Here is an 18,385-nt window from a genome sequence, read left to right on the forward strand (position 1 = left end):
AAGACCCTTCCCCTAAATTGGCTAACTTCACCCGGGCCTTTATGGAATATATGTCTTGTTCTATTAGTACTTGTTATTATGAATGAATGAAAGAACCGTTTCAACAAAAATAATAAAATAAAATAATTTTGCAGATGTTCAATGGCGGATCAAAAATTTGGTTGGAAGGCAGGGCCGTAATTTTCAAAATAACAACCGAGGCAGCTTGTGAACCTAGGCCGACCGGTGATCCTAGGGTGGTCGGTGGAGGAAGTCTTTTCATGCAACTTTTGAAATGAGTTATAACCAACGTAACAAATCAATGAAAAAAATAAATGATTTCGAAATTAAGCGACTTGTCGCGTGCCTAGGATACATAATAGGGTTTTTTCATTGTTGCAATTGCAAGTGGTCCCGTGCTTACGTACGAGAGTCCATTGTATGTTCGAAATTGATAATACGCATGCTAAGGACGGACTACGAATCTCCAGCATTAAATTGTTAAATCTCCCCAGAGGAAGGCGATTTATCTCTTTGACCCACCATTGATGAGGACACTGATCTCGTTTTCAGAATCCCAAGTCGAGTTTCACGCGGGCAAAGAGGCCGCTATTCTCGTGCCATAGGCCAACCGTCCCATAAAAACTCTCCCGCGAATTTCCAAATCTGCCCCCCCCGCCCGTTGAAATGACTGGAATACCCTCCACCGTCATGAAAAAGGAATAATTACGCGTCCCGCTTCCCATCCCCGTCGAGCCGAAAATACGCGAGGCATCGCAAGCGGCGAGAGAGCGAGAAACCTATATATACTCCCTCCCCGCTAGTTCGGCCCTCTCTTCCTCCGACACTATCCATCTCGATCTTACTCATGGATCCACCGTCTCGCTCCTCCGTGGTCATCGTCGGCGCTGGCGTCTCCGGTACGTGCCAAAACGCGTGTCCGCGCCGCGGCCCGCGGCGTGCCCGCACTTCGGTCTTTTGCTCGTTCTGATAATGTTTCGTACATGCGCGTCGTGCGGCCTTTCTTCAGGTATTTCTGCGGCCAAGATTCTGGCGGAGAACGGCGTGGAGAACATCGTCATACTGGAGGCGACGGACCGAATCGGAGGCAGGATCCGTAAGGAAGTTTTCGGAGGCGTGTCGGTGGAGCTCGGCGCCGGCTGGATCGTCGGCGTCGGCGGCGAGGTGCCGAATCCTGTTTGGGAGCTTGCCGCCAAATCTTCGCTTCGGACGTGCTTCTCCGATTACAGTAATGCTCGCTATAACATCTACGATCGCAGGTCTGATATTCTCTCTCTTCCTTTAGCTTCCTTTTTCTTTTTCTTTTGGAGTTTTTTCTCTTGTCGCGTTAAATTCACATTTGAGCCGGTGTATGAATTGCAAATTAACTGGAAGGACTTGTTGGAGATTTCCACCATTTTGGTTTGGCGATGAATTTTAGTGGCTTGCCGCTTGTCGCGTTGCCCTTTTCGTTTCGATTTTAAGCTCATCTTTGTTCGGCATCTGTGGCGTTCGAGCGTGAATCTTGCAAAAGCGAAGTAAATGAGACACGGACGATTAGTTCTGCAATTCGTGTTCACCGCCCCGCAAATTGGCGCGGTTCTAGTAGAGTTCGGCTTTGATGCTGACGGAGTTTTGTTTGTTTCAGTGGGAAGATATTCCCGAGTGGACTTGCCGCTGACTCGTACAAAAAGGCAGTGGACTCGGCTATTGAGAAGTTGAGAAACCAGCAGGAAACGGATCGTGGTGGCGACTTCTGCAGAGATACAGAACCTCCTTCGTAATTCCCTCTCCTGCGCAATTTTATGCCTTCAGATTTTGTCTCTTTTTTTTTCTTTTTGGGTCGAGACAGATTTTGTTTTTCACTGTGCGTGATTTGCTGTCTCTTATTTTTTTTTTTTTGTGTGCATGTTTAGGACGCCGAAGACGCCTATTGATCTCGCCATCGACTTCATTCTTCACGACTTCGAGATGCCAGGTCAGTCGCCTTATGAGTCGAGTTGAAACTTCTCATTTGGCAGCAAAGCGGCTCTTTTCTATAGGAGTGAAACTTGAAAGTGGAAGAACGTGTTCTTTGTCATCTTCTTCTTCTTCTTCTTCTTCATCTGCTTCTGTATTTTTGTTTCATATATAGTTTGGTTTCTTCCCGAAAGAAGCTAAAAGCCTAAAACCTCTCCAATCTCACTGAGTCAACTGCGTCAGTTGGGATTTGTGAGGTCGTCCTTGGTGAAAGTTTGTCTCGTCTGCCCTTCTTTCGTTTCGGTCGATGTCTCACCTGCTTTCTGACACACCCAATTCTTTAGTTAATTTGCCCTCTATACATGCCGATGAGTTATTTCCTTTCGTTTTTCTTCGGCAGAGGTCCAGCCTATATCGACTTTTCTTGATTATGGGGAACGAGAGTTTTTAGTGGCGGACGAGAGGGGATATGAGGATTTGCTATACAAAATGGCGCAAGATTTTCTTTTTACGTCAGAGGGCAAGATTTTGGACAGTCGTCTTCAACTCAATAAGGTAAACAAGTCTCTCTTTCATCCTTTTGTTTTATCTTTGTTGTTTATTTATGAGATGATGTGTGCTTTTTTGTCTTTCTAACCATCTAATCACCAGACGAAAACAAAATGACGGAGAATAGTTCATGGTATTAATAAAAAGGTGCACAAAGTATGCGGAAAAATCCGAAGTTCTGTTTTGTATGGATGCACTGCTTTCTCACTTTGGCGTTAGTGATTGATTGGCCCATCCTTGGAGTTTGTCGATAACGACGTTCCATGAAAGCTGTTATGGCCCTTTTTTTTTTATTGTTGCCATGTTACATTCGTTGGGGATACTATAGTCCCAGTTCTACCTCATTTGGGCGTGGGACATGTTTTTTTTTTCCCCCTCCTACTGGGATCTATTTAATATCGACATTGCTTTTGAGTCACTGCGATATTAGTGCTTGCACATGAAGTAGCAAGCCGAGTGCATGAATGGAATTCATATGGTCTAACAGATTGTATGCACCGAGCCTCAACGTGCCAAGTGTAAATAATAATTTTCCCATCCAAGTGGTTCTAGTATGAGAAGCAAAGCAACCTTTTTACGTCTACGCCATGTTATCAACATTTCATTTTGAAAAAGAAGACTGTATGCCACTCACTAAGCAACAGTTTGGGCCACCTGGCCACTGTCTATTAGCAATTTAGCATATACAGTGAACTTGATGACCTCATGTAGAAGTAAATAGGTGGAGAGGAGGTCAAATCTGCTCAAATAGAAGAACATGAACCCATGAAGTGTTGTCATTTTCTCCATTTAATGTGGTGTTTCCTTGCCTATTCAAATTTCAAATGCAAGAAGGATAAAGAAAATTGACGACTAGTGCCCAGTAGGTGAAATTTAATGGGACCTATTTCAACTCCGTATCTGCTCAATTAAAATATTTCTATAATGTCAGATTGTGAGTGAACGAACTCCAATAGGGTAACGAGTCTTCGTTTGATCACTGCACAGTTCTCATTCAAATATGTCGATAAACTTTTTCCATCTTTATTGGATGCCTATGCCATGCATCTGATTCTTGGGGCCTTCAATTTGATTTTTAACCTTTGCCTGTTCCATCTGTGCATGGATTTGGGTCAGGTTGTCCGGGAAATACAAAACTCGAGAAGTGGAGTCACTCTTACTACGGAAGACGGTTGTGTCTACGATGCCAATTACGCAATTTTGTCCGTTAGCATTGGAGTTCTCCAGAGCGACCTCATCTCGTTCAGGCCATCAATGCCCGTAATACATCTTCCTTCATTCTTCTTTTTCTGGCTCTCTTCCCTTTCTATTTCCGTAATTGAAAATTCCATAGAGTGCAATAAAATCACATCAATAATATGAAAAACTAGTACAATCGGAAATATTGTGCCTTACACTTAATATGTGATAGTTCCTAACTAGATTCTAATAACTATTGTGGAACACTTTCTGCGCGAAATGCTGCTTTTGATTGATTGAATGAATCCGTAAACACACTGAAAGAGATCTCTTGGTTAATATGTTGTCCTTGATTTCCCTTGCATTTACCGGAATATCTCAACCATTTAATATGTCCAATTGCTTAATATTTGGGACTCCCTATGATGAGTGCCCCTATAAGCGAGTTTTCTGGGTTGCGTTCTTGATATTCAAGCTATGGCCCACATATTTATTTCAATCATCAAGTTGGATGTGTCAGTATTGAAAGCCTCGGAAGCTATTTTACATATTAAATTGACCTCACTCGTAGTCGTTGTCCCCGGTAGTAAGACGCGGATTTTCGAGGTGGCCTTTACTTTGAACAAGGCAAATGCCACGGCTGCATGACCACAGGTTACTGCTACCAACCATGGTTTCCAAATGGTTGCTGTGCTTTGGTGGCTGTGGACTTTCCTCTTTCGCACACCTCGATTGTGGAGGTGTCGAAATTCCCGGAATCCTTTGACCCAAAAAAAGTAAAAAAAATTCCCGGAATCCATTTGCATGTGGTGACAGCTGGTTGCAATATCCGCCAATTGGAAGATTCGGTATTTAAATAGATATTGTAGAATTCTCTGTTTCTTAGAGGTTTTTTCTTTTTGGTCTGGAAACTATAGTATCCGTGAACTAACTCCAAGAGTTTAAGTACAAACAATTTGAATTAGAGCATAATAAGGCCTAAAGGTTTCCCGGGGATTAGAGGTTAGAAGGCTAGCAATATCAACCAGATAGTAACCGGAACCCACTGCACAACTGTCATCGATTCCACTAGAATCGTTTCCTCGTGGAGGAATTCAGGACCTATGAATCCTTGGATGTTATCCAGTGCCAAAACACTTGATGTTCTTTGGAATAAAACATAAGAATTACAACTACCAATATCCATTTGAAAAATTACATCTTAAATAACGTCTAGAGGATTTTTTCTTTTTTGGTCGGAAAATAACGTCTAGAGGATTAAACAACAATTATGATTATGGATCTTTATTGGTGGTCCTCAAAAGAAGCTGAGTGGTGTTTGATCTATTGTCCATTTTACTCGGTTCGATGAATTAGCCCTAATTTGTGAAATAATGCCCAACAGAGATGGAAGATGGAGGCGATAGAGAAGCTTGACGTGATGGTTTACACGAAAATCTTCCTAAAGTTTCCGTATAAGTTCTGGCCTTGCGGACCCGAGAGAGAGTTCTTCATATATGCACACGAACGGAGAGGTTATTACACATTTTGGCAGGTTTGTTAACAAAACTTTTGTAGCCAGCTAATGGTTTTTCTTTCTTTTCCTTCCAGTTTTGTTGGCACTAAAAGTTCTCCCTCATGGGGAATTGAGTGCTTATTGACGTCATCCTCTTGGGGTTTTAGAAAGTGCGACAAAACTGTGTGCCCACTATTATGAAGTTAACATGTTTGCTCTTATTAACAAGTAGCATACACGGCTACTTCTCAAGCATCAATAAGGTGAATTTTTTTAAAAATAAACCCTCTTTTAATGGCAAGGAGTCAGTTATGCTATTTTCTAATTGTCGTTCTGCTGGAGCTCATGCCACTGCATTTTTTTTCGGTCGAACCATGCCACTGTATTTTTTTTTTTTTGGTTGAAAAACCATGCCACTGTATTCACAAGCTGCGCTTTTTTGCATAAGAAAGAGCGATATTATTGTCTACAGTAATATTTGATGGTTGTGATCTCTTTGTCAAATTACGTTCCTACCAGTGCGCAGACCGCACTCTTTTCAAGGTCATACCATCTTATTGTCTAATTTACGGTTGGGTGGAAAAATATGCTGTCTTTTTATTTATTGGGACTCGTTGGGTAAAAGCCGAAACTACTTCATTTTGATAATACTGAATACATGTGCATTTGCTTTTTTGCTATTCGTGTAGTTAGTTTTCTGTATTAAGACTCATGATTTCATATCCAGCCTTTATGTTTTTTAAATATTAAAAGTGGCTTATATATTTGATACAAATTTATTTCTCTTAAAATGTGTAGTGGATTCCGTCATATGCGTTGCATTATATCTATTAATCATTACACCTTGCTGTGATGCCGATTCCTTTTATATAATATAGCAGCCATCTACAATCATTAAATAATCAAGAGCCTATTATAAGTTGCGTATAGTCGTTGGCTGGAGGGGGGATGTGCATGATGTTTTTGTCAATTTCTGAAAGCTGGCAGTATTAGCTGCACTCTGGGCTTAAGTTACAATTGCTGCCAATTTGTTTAATTGTGAGTTATTTATACTAAGTACGGCAATCAGTTTTCAACTCATAAGAATGTAATTAACACTCGAAAATGTTTTCTGCCACACGGGGCCTATGATGGAAGATTTGGGATCTCACTGTCGTTATTACGTTTCGATTCTTTACTTTGCTTTGATGTGGAATCTCGAGCAATAATGTAATTGGCCGTATATTAGGGAAACTCATCTGATAAAGATGATTATTTTTGTTTATCTCTTGGCATGTCATCAGCACATGGAGAATGCATACCCTGGTTCCAATATTCTGGTTGTAACATTGACAAATGGGGAGTCAAAGCGTGTGGAGAATCAATCTGATGAAGAAACACTGAAAGAGTCTATGGAGGTGCTCAGGGACATGTTTGGGCCCAATATACCTAATGCCACTGATATACTCGTGCCCCGCTGGTGGAATAACAGGTTCCAGCGGGGCAGCTACAGCAACTACCCCGCCATCGTTAATCATCAGGTCGTTCAAAGCATTAAGGTAGGTGCTTATCTTACTATCGTCTATGATGGATCCCGGATGTTCCTGTTTTCATGTTTATATTTCGATTAGTATAATTCTTACTGCTGGATAGCCAAGCTTAGACAAGTTTTTAATTATGGCTTGACAAAAGATGTAGGTCTTTCTGAATCAATCCCCGTAGGGGTTAATTTCTATGTGAAATCTCTAGCAGCTTAAGATTCTTTTTACCTTTACGACGTCCTAAGTGAAGCAACTAGAACAAGCTTTATTTTTTCTGGTGTTGTTCCAAGGTAACTAGAGATTTGGTAGCGCTAACACTTCTTCCTGAATTAGCTTTTAGTTGTACCTGTAATTGAAACACGTTTCTGTATGTTCTCAGGCACCAGTAGGACGCATCTTTTTCACTGGTGAGCACACAAGTGAGAGATTCAACGGTTATGTACATGGTGGATACCTTGCAGGTAATATATGAACTTCATTCTGGAATTGAGTGGATATCCTGACAGAGACAATTAAGACGTGGCTTATGACGCGTTGTCTCTGATGATGAAACAGGCATAGACACGAGTAAAGCTTTGTTGGAGGAGATGAGGAAGGAGAAGGAAAGGAATAGCCAGAATCAGTCGTTTTTGTTAGAGCCCTTGTTAGCATTGACTTTAGCACAGACGGATTCATCAGTCTCTGGAAGCGTACAACATAAATCTGATATCCCTAAACATTTGCATCTCAGTGGCAAGCTTAGCATTCCAAGACCCATCTTATGACTCTATGGGCCCGCTGAGACTAGCACTGTTATTGGCGGTGGCAGTATCTCCTCAATCGACAATCATGAGGATGCGATCGATGGCAGAGAAGGCCAAGGAGGTATTGACAGCGATGGAAGCACCCCACCCCCCCAAATAGCATAGAAGTAGCTGCCAGAAGATGCACAAGATAGAGCGAATTTTATACATATAATCAAATGGAATTGGTTTGAGGGGGTATACAAGAGAATTGTTTTTGGGTTTTTTGGGGGGGGAGTCGGTGGTGTCATTGGGTGAAAAATGTCAAGTAACAAGATAGGTAAATGGTTCATTTTATCAACAGTGGCCATATCATTAGTCTATTGATGTTCAACAATGAGGAAGGCCGATGCCTTAACATGACTATATAACAACCTCTTAATTTTGCGCTATCAATCGATTCTCAGTAGTTTCCAAAGTCGCTCACAACTGTTGGTAATCTTGTAAGGCAGCTACTGACGGCTTCAACATGCTAGCAGAAAAGGACGGCTTTGACAGCTTCTTGATCAGATGCCTCCCGTGTCTGCAGAGAAACTACCCACCACTAATGACCAAAATCTCCTTCAACTCAAAAGACCAAGGGACAGTACCTGGTACTGGACATACTAAGTGTCCCACAAATAGCACAAAGCGGCGGGGGATGGCTTTGGACATTCACCTGAAATGTAGTGTTGTGATTGCAAGGTTTTCAAGTTGCAGTAACGACTGATGAATGCAACATCATTGCCTTTTAGAGCAAAACCGTCCACTTGTACTTGTTATGACCAAACAATATAAGAACAGACAATAGACCGGGACATCATATGAGCATATCAATCACCGAATCACACTCTCCGTTGCTAAAAGGACAAATGTCTTTTATTAGAATTCAGAAAATCAAGTCAACTGTACAAGACAAGGATTTCTGCTCATGCCTCTCTTCTTCCTTCCCCTGATGCGCACTACCGGAAAGCTTCTCCGCAGGCTGACGCAGCAAGTTACAGTGAAATGGTAAATCAGACGAGCAATAATAGGAAGAGGAGAGGATAGGCTGGACCCTGGATTGCTAACCGAAATAGTTCTTGAATAAGGTTTTGGCAATTTCAAGGGCATCTCCTTTTGCCTTCACAGCGTAAATTTGTGTTTCTGATTGCCATTTGTTTGAGTATGATATCCACTCTTTTCTCCACTCCTCTAACTCGAATTTCTCATTCTCTCTCAAGCTTTTGTTTAAATAGGAAAAGAAGCATGATGCCCGTGGCAGGTAATAGTCTTCCAGGAGGCCACTCCAGAACTTGTTAGCTGATCAAAGACAGGAGACGCTCTTATCAAGTAACAAAGGCACACAAATCCAAAAGTTTGTATAAACACAAGCATGCAAGCATATGGGAACAAGCATACAGATATACAGACAGGAGCAGGTACAGGACATACCATAATCATGGAGCTTGCTCTGAACTGTTTGAGTGTTATCATACCACATAGTGACTTGGGTCCTTGCATTCCATTCGTACTGAGATGAGAAATCAAAGATACAGTTAGACACCCATCTCCCCTGTCAGGTGAAAATGCTTGTTCTGAAAATTACCATGCCCTTTATGGGTGTTAATTGAAAGAAGCTTTTTGCTGAGAGATCTAAAAGAGAGAAGAGTGGGCAAATGACAACTCAGTTTTTGATCGAAGGGAACTTCGGAAGTGTGTACATTATCCACGTCAATACAGATCCACACTGTGCATAATCGCTTCAATCATATTGGACGGCTCAGCCACTGACGACAATTATCAAGACTAACCTGCCTCATCTCACTTGGAGTCGCTGCTAATGCTTTGGCACTTTCAAGCCATGTCCCAAGAAGAAAATTATCATCGCAAGCAAGCAGCAAATCAATATCCTTTATAAGTTGGAGAAATTTTTTGCTGTGAACATGTAGAGCTTTAACATCCTCCTGCTGAAAAGCAGTCACAGCATCCACGTATACCTTATTTGCTAGCTTTGACAGTACTTGCCGTGTTAAGTCGACCAAGTCATACCTGTTAACATAGTACACGCCATGAGAAAATCATTCTCACCTAGTTTATGGAAGAAGAATGACCTACAATTGTTTCAGCAATATGATTAATTGAATCATAACGAGCATTAGATCATTAAGTGCTAATATTTTTACCACAATGGATACGAAGAAATGTAGACACATTTGATTAGAAGACTCTCATAGTGGACTTGCCCGTCAATCATATGATTCCCATTCTAATAACTGAGAATAAGATATATGAACTTTCTAAATTAGCATGAACCGGCCAAAAGCAAAGATTAAATCCAGTTGGCTTTGCCTTTCTTTTTTAAGCTCATACACATGTACTTGCGAATTTAGTTCATCAAATTAATTCTACCTAGCAAAAAGGCATTGTGATTTCCTGGGTACTTCTGCTGGGTCATCCCCTTGTTTTATGTAGAAAGGTGAGAAAATTTTAAAAAGCAAAGCTTAACAAGGTCAGAGATTCTACCTAAATGGTAGACTTTCCTTGAGATGATTCCCAGATTCAAGGAAAAGCTCCAAAGCATCAACCACGTAATGAGTAGAATACCACAAATGTGCCTGAGGAAAGGTCGAGCCTGTCACTTGAAATAAAAATCTTCTACTAGGACGCAGATTAAAGGGCAATAGCACTTTCTCTTGTTTTCCAGAGCTAGATGCCGCGATTGTTGATGGATCCCAGTCTGGAAACTTGACTATGAAATCTGTATTATGGTCCTGAAGGAAAGAAACAATATATATATTTTGCCAGAAATGATCTTAGAGACAAAATTGCTCATTAATCTGGGAAAAATGATGCTAGGCTGTACAGAAAACCATGTCAAAATCATAAGTAGGAAACATTGGAAACCCTAGCTGCAGATAAAAGCTGGCATCAGAAGATGCTAGTGCAACCCAGTTCCGTTTTCCAAGTGACCAATCTTACTTATCTCTGAGTAGCCAGTCAAAGAGCATGTCATGCATTGTAAGGAACATTTGGAAAAGCACAAGTTTTTCTTTATAGCTAGCACACATCAGATACGTCATATCTTTGACGTTGAGATATATTGTCAACTGTATTTCTTGACAATCCTCTTCTAAGAAGTAAAACAGAATAATATGCGGCCTGAGCTAGCAAGCACCGACACTCTCCGGGTGCCTACATGTCTTGTCGGACACTCTCCGACACTTTCCAAAATTCTCTGGTCACTCTCGGACATGCGACTGACACGTGGTCAGCGCTTCAGACGCGCCAGTGACACGCTAGTCCACCATCCCGACGCGCCATTTTGACACGCATGGGTCAATATTAAGTATTTTCTAAAAATTAGAGGTCAAAATGTAAATCTATCAAGAATATATATACTTAAATCATACACCCACACCCAGCCACGCCAAAACTAATATACCTGGCCAGCCCAAAAAAGTCTAATCGTGAATCCCTAATAAAAGAAGAAGAAGAAGAACTCCCCGCTGATATTGTTATTTATCCATGATAATTTATCATGCACATATAAAAATGTATATTTCATATACCACGTGTCCCAACGTGTTGGATTTATCTATTTTTTGAGAAGTGACGCGTCGGCATGTCTCTTCGCGTCGTGTCGCGTGTCGGTGGTACTTAGACCTGAGTGATGAAGCATTTCAAAAGCAAAATCTGGAAAACTGAATAAGACATATACTTTACATGATGATTGATGGAAGTTTTATGATACATACAGCAATTCCATCTGTACAATTGTAGATAGTGTGATAAAGTATTTCCCAAGCTGCCTCAACTTGACGGACTGTCTTACCATAGCGTCTCCGAGAGTAAGCCTTCAACCACTCCTGAAAAAGAAATGACGTCAGAGGGGGCACATAGCCAAGCTATCCAAAATTAGTAGGCTTCCCAGGCCTGCACTTGGCCCACATAGCCCTGCATTACCCTAGATCTTCTAGCAGCCATGTCAGCATGCAAAGCATAAGTTGGAGGAAACTAAAAAAACAAGGCTTTTGCATAAGACTTCCTTTCTCAAGGTTATAAGTTCAGCAAATAAAGAAATCATTATAGAAAGATGTAGACACGTTCCTTCTTTCAAGAAAAAGACAATATGTCATTCTACTTCAGAAAACAACCAAGAAGCTAAAGATAGAAAGGCACATTTACCGCTGCAAGAACTTTTTCACTCCGAAATGCCATTTCCGACATCAACTCATAAACAACGGGATTTTGTTCAATGCCCTCCATACACATGCCAACACCTACCTGCAATGTCTTGATGATAAGTGAGTCTGATTTAGGAAGAACGAAATTGTCACACACACACATATATATTCAAGCATCTATGCATATATATGAAAGTTGAACACTACATAGGAGGCAAAAACTTGTACGACATACCATAGTTGAATTATCACTGATGCGAGCATCAACTGGGCCAGATGATATGGCATCCAAAACGCCATACATTTCAATATTTCCGCCAAAATTATGCAAAAGACACCTGATACACATTAATGGTTGAGGATCTAAATTGATGAATTGTTGCTAAATTTAGGGAGAAGGAAAAAGTTATGAACAAGTAGTCAGTTTCCTATCCAGTCTTGAATGCTCAGAAGTTTACCAGACATATGGAGTGCTTAAATAGGAGAGCTAATTACCAGACATAAGGAGTACCATAGAACTGAGCAGAAGTTTCCCATATTGGTTTGACATCAGCAAACAGGTCAAGAACTATCATTTTACCAATTGGAACAGAATGCAGAAGTGCCTGCACATATCACAAATTTCATTGTTATCATATTAGTCACTACCTGTGTGCCCAGCAAAAGCACAGTGAGACTGACAGAACTCAAGCACCAAAAGTCAACTGATATTCAGGTTTGATTTTGATTTATCCACTGCTGAACCAAACCCAACTTACAACGCTAAATGTTGATCAATAGGACATCGCATACTTTGAAGAATCCCGGCTGCTACTGTATTTCTCAGGACTTGGTCTTTTATTTACATGTCATCTAGATATAGGTAAACTGTGTATTTCATGGTAGCGTAGACTCTAGGTGCTTGAAGACTTTTAAATTTACCATATCCCTCATACAATCAAGGAAGAAGCAATACTCGCTCAAATAATCATTTAGAAAGGTACATTCACAAGATCATTATTGTACGAAGGGCATTTCTTGTAGACTAAGTACCCAGATAAACTAATTCCCAAAAATTTCACTATGTATGAAAAAAGGGGAGATGTTATGAGACGACCTAAACTCTTTGGCTTCATTTAGTCACAGATCTATGAAGTAATTAGTCAGTCATCAAAATTTTTTCTTCAACAGCCATTTCTGTTAACAACCAAGCAAAGCGAAAAGGACTGACTTTATGTTCTCACACCCATTGTCTTGACAAAGAAAGCCAACACAAACAGAACGCAACTCCGTAAATGTTATAGGGCACTCCATCAGCAATTATTTTTTTGTTTTACTGATTATCATTAGGCAACCCAGACATAACAAATAAGATTCAACCATAGTCATATACCAAGGAAGAACATTAAAATAAAGTACATTAGCACTATCAATCATAATAGAGCACAAGGTCAATGCTCATATGCTTACAGTTGTTCTATTTGTACCAATAAGACTAATCTAGTCATGCAGTCAGAAAGTACAGGAAACACATAATGTACTTCAAGGACGTACTTTCATCTGAGGTGGTTTCCAAAAGGCAGAGTCTGAATAAAAGAGCCAACCCTGCACACATATTATAATTTCAGTATATTACCGCATGACCATTAGAAACTCAGAGAAGTTTGTTTGCATATAGTAAAATTAGACCTAAAGAAGAACTTGTAAAAGAATCGAAACTTGCAAGAAAAAGACATGAAATCAGAGGTCTTGGGAAGGAGCTGAAGATTTGTAACTAGAGTTTTAAAGTTCATTTGACTCAAGTGAATGCCTTTTCAATATTGGAGTTTATCTCTATTTGTTTCATGGTGCCACAAGAAATAATCATGAGTTTTAACAAAAACTTATGTACATCTTAAGAAGTCCTGCTAGAACCATCAGTCAAACCAATAATAGCTTAGCCATGTTAACATCACTTTCAAGGGACAATGCAATCGGATGTCTAAATACCGAAGGATGGATCAGGTGAGAGATTGAGGACCATACTTGCATTAACCACACTGCATCTTTGTCACCTTGTGACATAGCTCTATAGACTGCAGCACCAAGCATTGAGATGTATGCTGGATCATTTGAAGGCGGGGAGTTCTCATTAAATGTATCACTACATAGAGAATAATGTGTTACCAGACATTCCAGAAAACAGAATATTGTCGATAGAAACTACAGGGTGTCCACAGACTGCATGTTTCCAAAGCATTATATATCTGAGGTTCTAATAAACAATCATCCCCAGAATGCACCTAGCAGACAGCATATCACGGCATTAACAAGTCAATCTAAAGCCTGTCATCATAGTTAGTGCTACAAGCCTACGATACTATTCATCCTCAGCATTACTTAAGTATCTAGACTCATCTAAACAAGGCACCACAGGGAAAAAAAAGAAAGAATAGTTCCACTATTATGTACCTACTCAACTAGAAATGGGAACAAATATATGTTGGAGCATACAGATACTTCATGTTTTAAATGTTAAATAAAAGCCAAAGGTGAGACATTACCAGTTATATATGTCTGTCACATCCCCATACTCTGTGGTGAAAAATAATAGAAGTCAGAACACCACATGCATTTCTGGTGAGAAATTAAGAATGCAGACTACTCTGGATACAGTTTTCCATGAACAACACAATGATCCAGCATGCCAGTGAAATTGTTGAAAAGATATCAGATTTGTCAAGTGGTTCCCCTCTTTAAAGCAAAACTCCACAGTTGACACAACATAATTTAACTAAAAAGCCCAAGATACAGAGAAAGAGGTCCTCTTTTAAGTATGCATCACCTAGACACAGAAGAGAAACTGCAAAACTAGTTTCTTTTAAAGAAAAGTTAACAGACAAAATATAATTAATGATAAAATGAGGCACACTTAATTTTATCAAACAACGTATTTCCCCAACACATTAATCTAGCATGAGAAACGATATGAAATGCTCAAATCAAGATTAGAGTAGTCATGTCAGCTGACAATAAACTAAAAAGAGTTCATATAGCCCTGGCTGAAAACTTTTAGCGTTTGCCTTGAAGAATCTGAAAGTGTAAGAAAATAAACATAACAGGTGATGTTCCCCGTGTCTCTATTTCACACCCTATACTAAGGGATGTGCTTTATGGCTTACTACGTAATCCCACAGCCTCCATGTATAATTCTATGCAATCAGAGGCACAAAGTAGCCATTACTCACAAAATGTTTCCAATTTGTCACCATGACATGATCATCGGATTCCAGGATGAGAAGTGAACAAATAAAAATTGCACGAAGCTGATACTGCAAACAAAATCTGGATATTTTGAACCGCACCTTTGATTTGTTTGCTGACAAAAGCCTCCCCAATTTCAACAAATAAAGGATCAGAAGGATCAAGAAGGTAGGTACAACACCACTTTGGATTACCATCAACAGTATTCCTGAATAAGCAAAAGGCCTCTTAACACGTGTAAACGCAAGTGCAGGTTTCTTATTTCTTCAAGAGAGTTTAAATTGAAACAAAAAATAATCAGAAATGCCAAATGTAGCGTCTTCATAAAAACTATATCTAAATGAAGAACTTACCCAACCCAAGTTGGAAGCCAAAAGGGATGCATGGGAGGACAATATTAGAGTGAAAAGGTCATCAAACTCAGCACTTGAGAAATTACAAACAGAAAAAGAGACATACCAGTCCCCAAGTCTAGTTATATTAGCTAAAGGATGTATCTTCTTCAATGCTTCTGGAACAGTCCCAGAGAAGGATGGAAGAACTGAAAGCACAACAATACATATCACGATTCTCGTGACCAGCATCATCAGACAGATAGACAATGCCCTTTGCAGGCAATTTTCTGTCTTTTTCTGATACAACTCTATCATAGATAATCCCACTGAAAGATCCCCGAATTATCAAGAATCCTACGCAGAAAAGAGTTCTTCCATACCTGGAACCATGCCTAGCTCTGACATCCGAGACAATATCTGTTTCTGCAAGTTTAGCTGATGATCCAACCAGTTTTGTGATAATGGGCCACCCCACCTAAGATGAAATAACTATGACACCTTAGAAGCCAATTGCTTGTGATGACGAAAACAAAGCCTTGAAAGTTAGAAAAAAACTGCATTACATTGCACATCCAGGCGCAGCAATGAGTTAGCTAGCAGAATCATATTATTAAACGTAGTCTGAAGAACCATTTAATATAAAATACTCCTAAATTTGTTCAACTAGTTCCCCTATCCTTTTCCTGTTGTCAACTTATCATCACCCAAGAAAGAGAGAAGAAGGAGAAATCACAACTCCTCTACCTACCCATGCAAATTTCCCATGCGAGCCCATGCAAGAAACGCAGGCCCACCAAAGAAATCGTTTAGTTCATCCTTGCTGATATTGAAATCCTACAATAAAGAGGACAAATCAGCAAGATAAGCCTATCATAGTCAGGCATGACTGTAACTGGACAAAAGCTGAAGCAAACAACTGCTAGACCTCAGATCGCAATTCTAAACACGGAAAGTTGATTAATTGAAGATACAGACAATAGCACCAGCTCAGTTACATATTCATAAGTCAACAACTGAAATATGTATTCGAAAAGTGGGTATAAACAGGCATCGCTAAATTTCAAATATGTACTCCACAAGCAATAGCAACAGACAAACAAATTACATCAATTTGCTGTAAAGAAACAGTAGAAACATTTCAAGACCATCTCATGGCAACTTCTATTATTATTTTCCTTTTCGATGATGGATGTCAGATAGGTAATGGAAATGGCCATCAGATCACGCGGTCATGTGTTAGTAAATTCAACAGTTTATTTATCAATCATTATGAGTCCTCACGGTGAAATCAACAGTAAGAACTGCTTTGACTTTTGTCACCAATTTCATACAGGATCATCTGAAATGTTACCATGAAAACTTTTTGCCAAATGGCTTCTTGTCCAGTAAAGGCCAATGGTAGGTTAACTCCTTGCAAAGCCATCCAGTCTATCTCTTTTTCCCATCGACTCCAATTCCACCAGACATACGAATCTACATTGAATAATGTGACATCAAGTCATTAGCTACTTGAAGCACAAAAACTGTCACAAAGATTTCTGCTTCACTTGTTTCAGGTATAACGAACTAGATACTTGACTTGCTATTAGTAAAACCATCAAAGCCTTGATGTTTAATGGTGAAGAAAACTTACAACTTGATGTAACGACATTTTGGTAATAGTTCCATGGGACGGGTCGCTGAATCATCACACCCTTGCCTTTCAACCTAGGCAGGGATCCTGCCCTAGGAACAGAAGCTACCTGTATGCCACCAGTCTTGTCCCACGAAACATGCGCATCACACCAATACTTCAAGTACCAATGCAAGCCAGATGCTAATTCAACTGCTGTGGTACCTTTAATCCTGTGGTGAAATAGACAAATAGAGGGCTTCAACAATGCACAACTCACAAACTACCAAGAAGGTACGCTGCTCCACTTGACAAGAACAATAACGACATACATTATCTCAGGCCCATCATTCTCCCCGTAATTTTCAATCAAGAAGCAGTTCTTTCCGCCACAAACATCCTGATAGGCAAAGCTGAAAGAAAGTGAGCACAAACCACTGACAATTACATTCATATGTCCACCATGTATCAGAAAGACATTGAGCAAATAAGTTCGCAAATGGACAGTTTCTTAACCTGATCATATGCTATATCCTTCAGGTGAGCACAAAGCATGCATCTTCACTGTTCAATTAAGTGTTACTGCTAGTAGATAGCTTATGAAAACAACTACTCAAACCACTCTTTTTGGCTACAGAAGCTAGAGATATATCCTTAAACTGAAAAATCTAAGACAGTTCAATGCCAACATCGTAAGTAAGTAAATTTTACGGAGACCATCAATGCACTACAATGAATTGTACTCTGAGGTATACATGGAAATTTGGACGCCATCATTGAAGGGAACATATTCATTTCATCAACACCTAAAAGAACGTCCTGTTGTCAAGACACAATAAACTGGGTCCCCCTAACTCACTATTGCCTTAAAGCTTTAATTTTCGCTAAATTGGAAATGAGAAAGTGCAGTGATATGATAAGGGTCACCAAAAGACTGAACTTTTTCACATTTCCTCAGTTCATTAGCTGTGGGTTGACAGTGACTCGAGAGAGCACAGGCTCAGCTTGAGGACTTGAGGCAATAAAATGGATAAGCATCATATGTAAAGCAAAGGGAGACTACAGGCTCAGCTTGAGGACTTGCGATAAAATGGATAAGCATCGTATGTAATGCAAAAGGAGACCTTGGGTACGATCTTGAATAGGAAGCTGTGTGAATGGAAAGGAAGCAATCTGTTAAGAACGCCTTCAGCCGCCGTTTCTTGAACCGATGAAGATGCCCTTTTGGACTCCAGTCGGGTGAGCAGAGAGTCAATGACATCTGGCGACGATGCTGATGAAGTTATTGTTATCACACTGAGGAGCAATATCAGCGCTGAAATCTTCATGTTAGTTTAAAGAACAGAAAAACAAATGGGGTTTGTCAAGTGTTTCTTCTGTAGAGAGGAGAAGAATTGTTCCGACGAAAAAGAGAGGACAGAGAATCATCGGATCATCACCATCCGGGTCGTCCACCGAGAAGGGAGTTGACTGGTGCTGCTTGGTTGTCTGGTCCTACTTCTTATTATTGTTATTATTATTATTTTTTGTTTTACAAGTTTTATATTTGCCAGTTGGGTTACTTCATCAGACACCGTCCCCACTCCCCACCATAGCACGGTGAACCAA

At 40.1% G+C, this 18,385-nt stretch overlaps 2 protein-coding genes across 4 annotated transcripts; one reads left to right on the forward strand and one right to left on the reverse strand.

Moving 5' to 3' along the window:
* Nucleotides 1–743: 743 nt before the first annotated feature.
* Nucleotides 744–7,859, forward strand: LOC115753098 (polyamine oxidase 1). Its single transcript, XM_030691600.2, has 10 exons — nt 744–899; nt 1,010–1,259; nt 1,628–1,759; nt 1,896–1,957; nt 2,339–2,493; nt 3,604–3,747; nt 5,051–5,200; nt 6,445–6,699; nt 7,061–7,142; nt 7,237–7,859. Exons 1-10 carry the CDS (start codon nt 848–850, stop codon nt 7,443–7,445), a joined length of 1,491 nt encoding a protein of 496 aa, XP_030547460.1. The 5' UTR covers nt 744–847; the 3' UTR covers nt 7,446–7,859.
* A 337-nt stretch (nt 7,860–8,196) lies between these two features.
* On the reverse strand, nt 8,197–18,274 carry LOC115753097 (alpha-N-acetylglucosaminidase). 3 transcript variants are annotated; one of them, XM_048278623.1, is made up of 19 exons: nt 17,902–18,274; nt 17,110–17,190; nt 16,799–17,010; nt 16,517–16,638; nt 15,914–15,999; nt 15,546–15,640; nt 15,290–15,371; nt 14,932–15,038; nt 14,131–14,161; nt 13,613–13,730; nt 13,142–13,192; nt 12,104–12,213; nt 11,844–11,946; nt 11,610–11,708; nt 11,180–11,290; nt 9,948–10,195; nt 9,236–9,473; nt 8,877–8,955; nt 8,197–8,744 (listed from the first exon to the last, which is right to left on the reverse strand). In XM_048278623.1, exons 1-19 carry the CDS (start codon nt 18,036–18,038, stop codon nt 8,509–8,511), a joined length of 2,346 nt encoding a protein of 781 aa, XP_048134580.1. In that variant the 5' UTR covers nt 18,039–18,274; the 3' UTR covers nt 8,197–8,508. The 3 variants fall into 3 exon arrangements, with proteins under 3 accessions (XP_048134580.1, XP_030547458.1, XP_048134579.1); XM_030691598.2 differs by having other exon boundaries at nt 17,110–17,177; nt 17,902–18,273; XM_048278622.1 differs by lacking the exon at nt 13,142–13,192 and having other exon boundaries at nt 17,110–17,177.
* Nucleotides 18,275–18,385: the final 111 nt, after the last annotated feature.

This window comes from Rhodamnia argentea, chromosome 5, assembly GCF_020921035.1.
Source record: "Rhodamnia argentea isolate NSW1041297 chromosome 5, ASM2092103v1, whole genome shotgun sequence".
In the NCBI taxonomy this organism is placed as follows: Eukaryota; Viridiplantae; Streptophyta; class Magnoliopsida; order Myrtales; family Myrtaceae; genus Rhodamnia; species Rhodamnia argentea.